The sequence below is a fragment of the Nicotiana tabacum genome, chromosome 2 (assembly GCF_000715075.1).
Source record: "Nicotiana tabacum cultivar K326 chromosome 2, ASM71507v2, whole genome shotgun sequence".
Lineage (NCBI taxonomy): Eukaryota > Viridiplantae > Streptophyta > Magnoliopsida > Solanales > Solanaceae > Nicotiana > Nicotiana tabacum.
Window position 1 is genome coordinate 93,142,439 of NC_134081.1, and position 1,082 is coordinate 93,143,520.

A 1,082-nucleotide genomic window follows, 5' to 3' on the forward strand; every position below is an offset into this window, starting at 1 on the left:
AATTTACAAGGCATTGCCTTAGATATTTTTTTTAACATCTTTTTGTCTCTAATTTCTATTTAATTTAAAAAAATAATTGCTGCTTAGCCGTTGGGCCCGTTGGGAATACGGTCCCGACCCGTTTAATCCGGGACCATGAGTTTGTGGGCCCAGCTCCGAGTTGGTTCCTACAAAAAGTATGTTTAGCCCGAGACCGTTTATTTAAGGACTGGGACCGGCCTGTTAGGCCCATTTATGTTCTGGCCCGACCCACTTGCCACCCCTAAACTAGAGGTTTAAACCGCAAATTTTATATCCTGAATTCATCTCTCTTTGTAATAACACACCTATCTTCCCAAAATCGTTAACCAGAGCGTAAAAATTTGGGGGGGCTCAGCAGAACTAGAGAAGGATAATAAAGAATGAATGAATTAAATAATGGTAGTAGAAATGATTTAGTACAACGTAACAAATTAGAATAAAGACGCAGTAGCATGTAGGAATAAGTCACGCGTGGGCTAAAAATTAGAACGAAATTCATCTGCACAAAGGCGAAGAAGGTCGTCCACAGGAGGCAACTCTTTAAATAACTTGTCAAAATCGTTGAACCCTAAAATCGGACTTGGTTTACACGCAATAGACTCAGTCTCTGCCATTAATAATGTTTCACCATTTTGATAATTCCAACTAGTGTGGCCGCCGTAGGAAGCGGCTGCCGGTGGCGGTGGAGCGGCTGTTGCCTCCAGCTCTACAGTGGAATTCTTGCCGGTTAGCCTCTGAACTACTGATTTGAAGCTGCTGGCATCCGTTTCTATATATTGTGTATTGATTACAATTATCTTCACTGGAACTCTCATATTCTTTGCTGCTTTTGACATTTTTAATTAATTTCTAAGCCTTCTTCTTCTTCTTCTTATTGCTAGCAACGAACACAGCCAATAGCTTCTGCTTTTTTTACGTTAAATGGAAAATGTTGATAAATGGCTTTAAGGAAGGATCGGAGGGGCAGTTTATTTGATTACTGAAGATAATATGTGGGTACGTATTTATAGAGGGTGTAGGATTTGGAAGTATATACGGCAAATAATTGAAGTTTCATTTTT

The 1,082-nt window shown here is 39.7% G+C and overlaps 1 protein-coding gene across 1 annotated transcript; it reads right to left on the bottom strand.

Annotated features, from left to right (window-relative positions):
• Positions 1-497: 497 nt before the first annotated feature.
• LOC107820266 (VQ motif-containing protein 1) lies at positions 498-857 on the bottom strand. Its single transcript, XM_016646526.2, has one exon. It carries the CDS (start codon positions 855-857, stop codon positions 498-500), a length of 360 nt encoding a protein of 119 aa, XP_016502012.1.
• Positions 858-1,082: the final 225 nt, after the last annotated feature.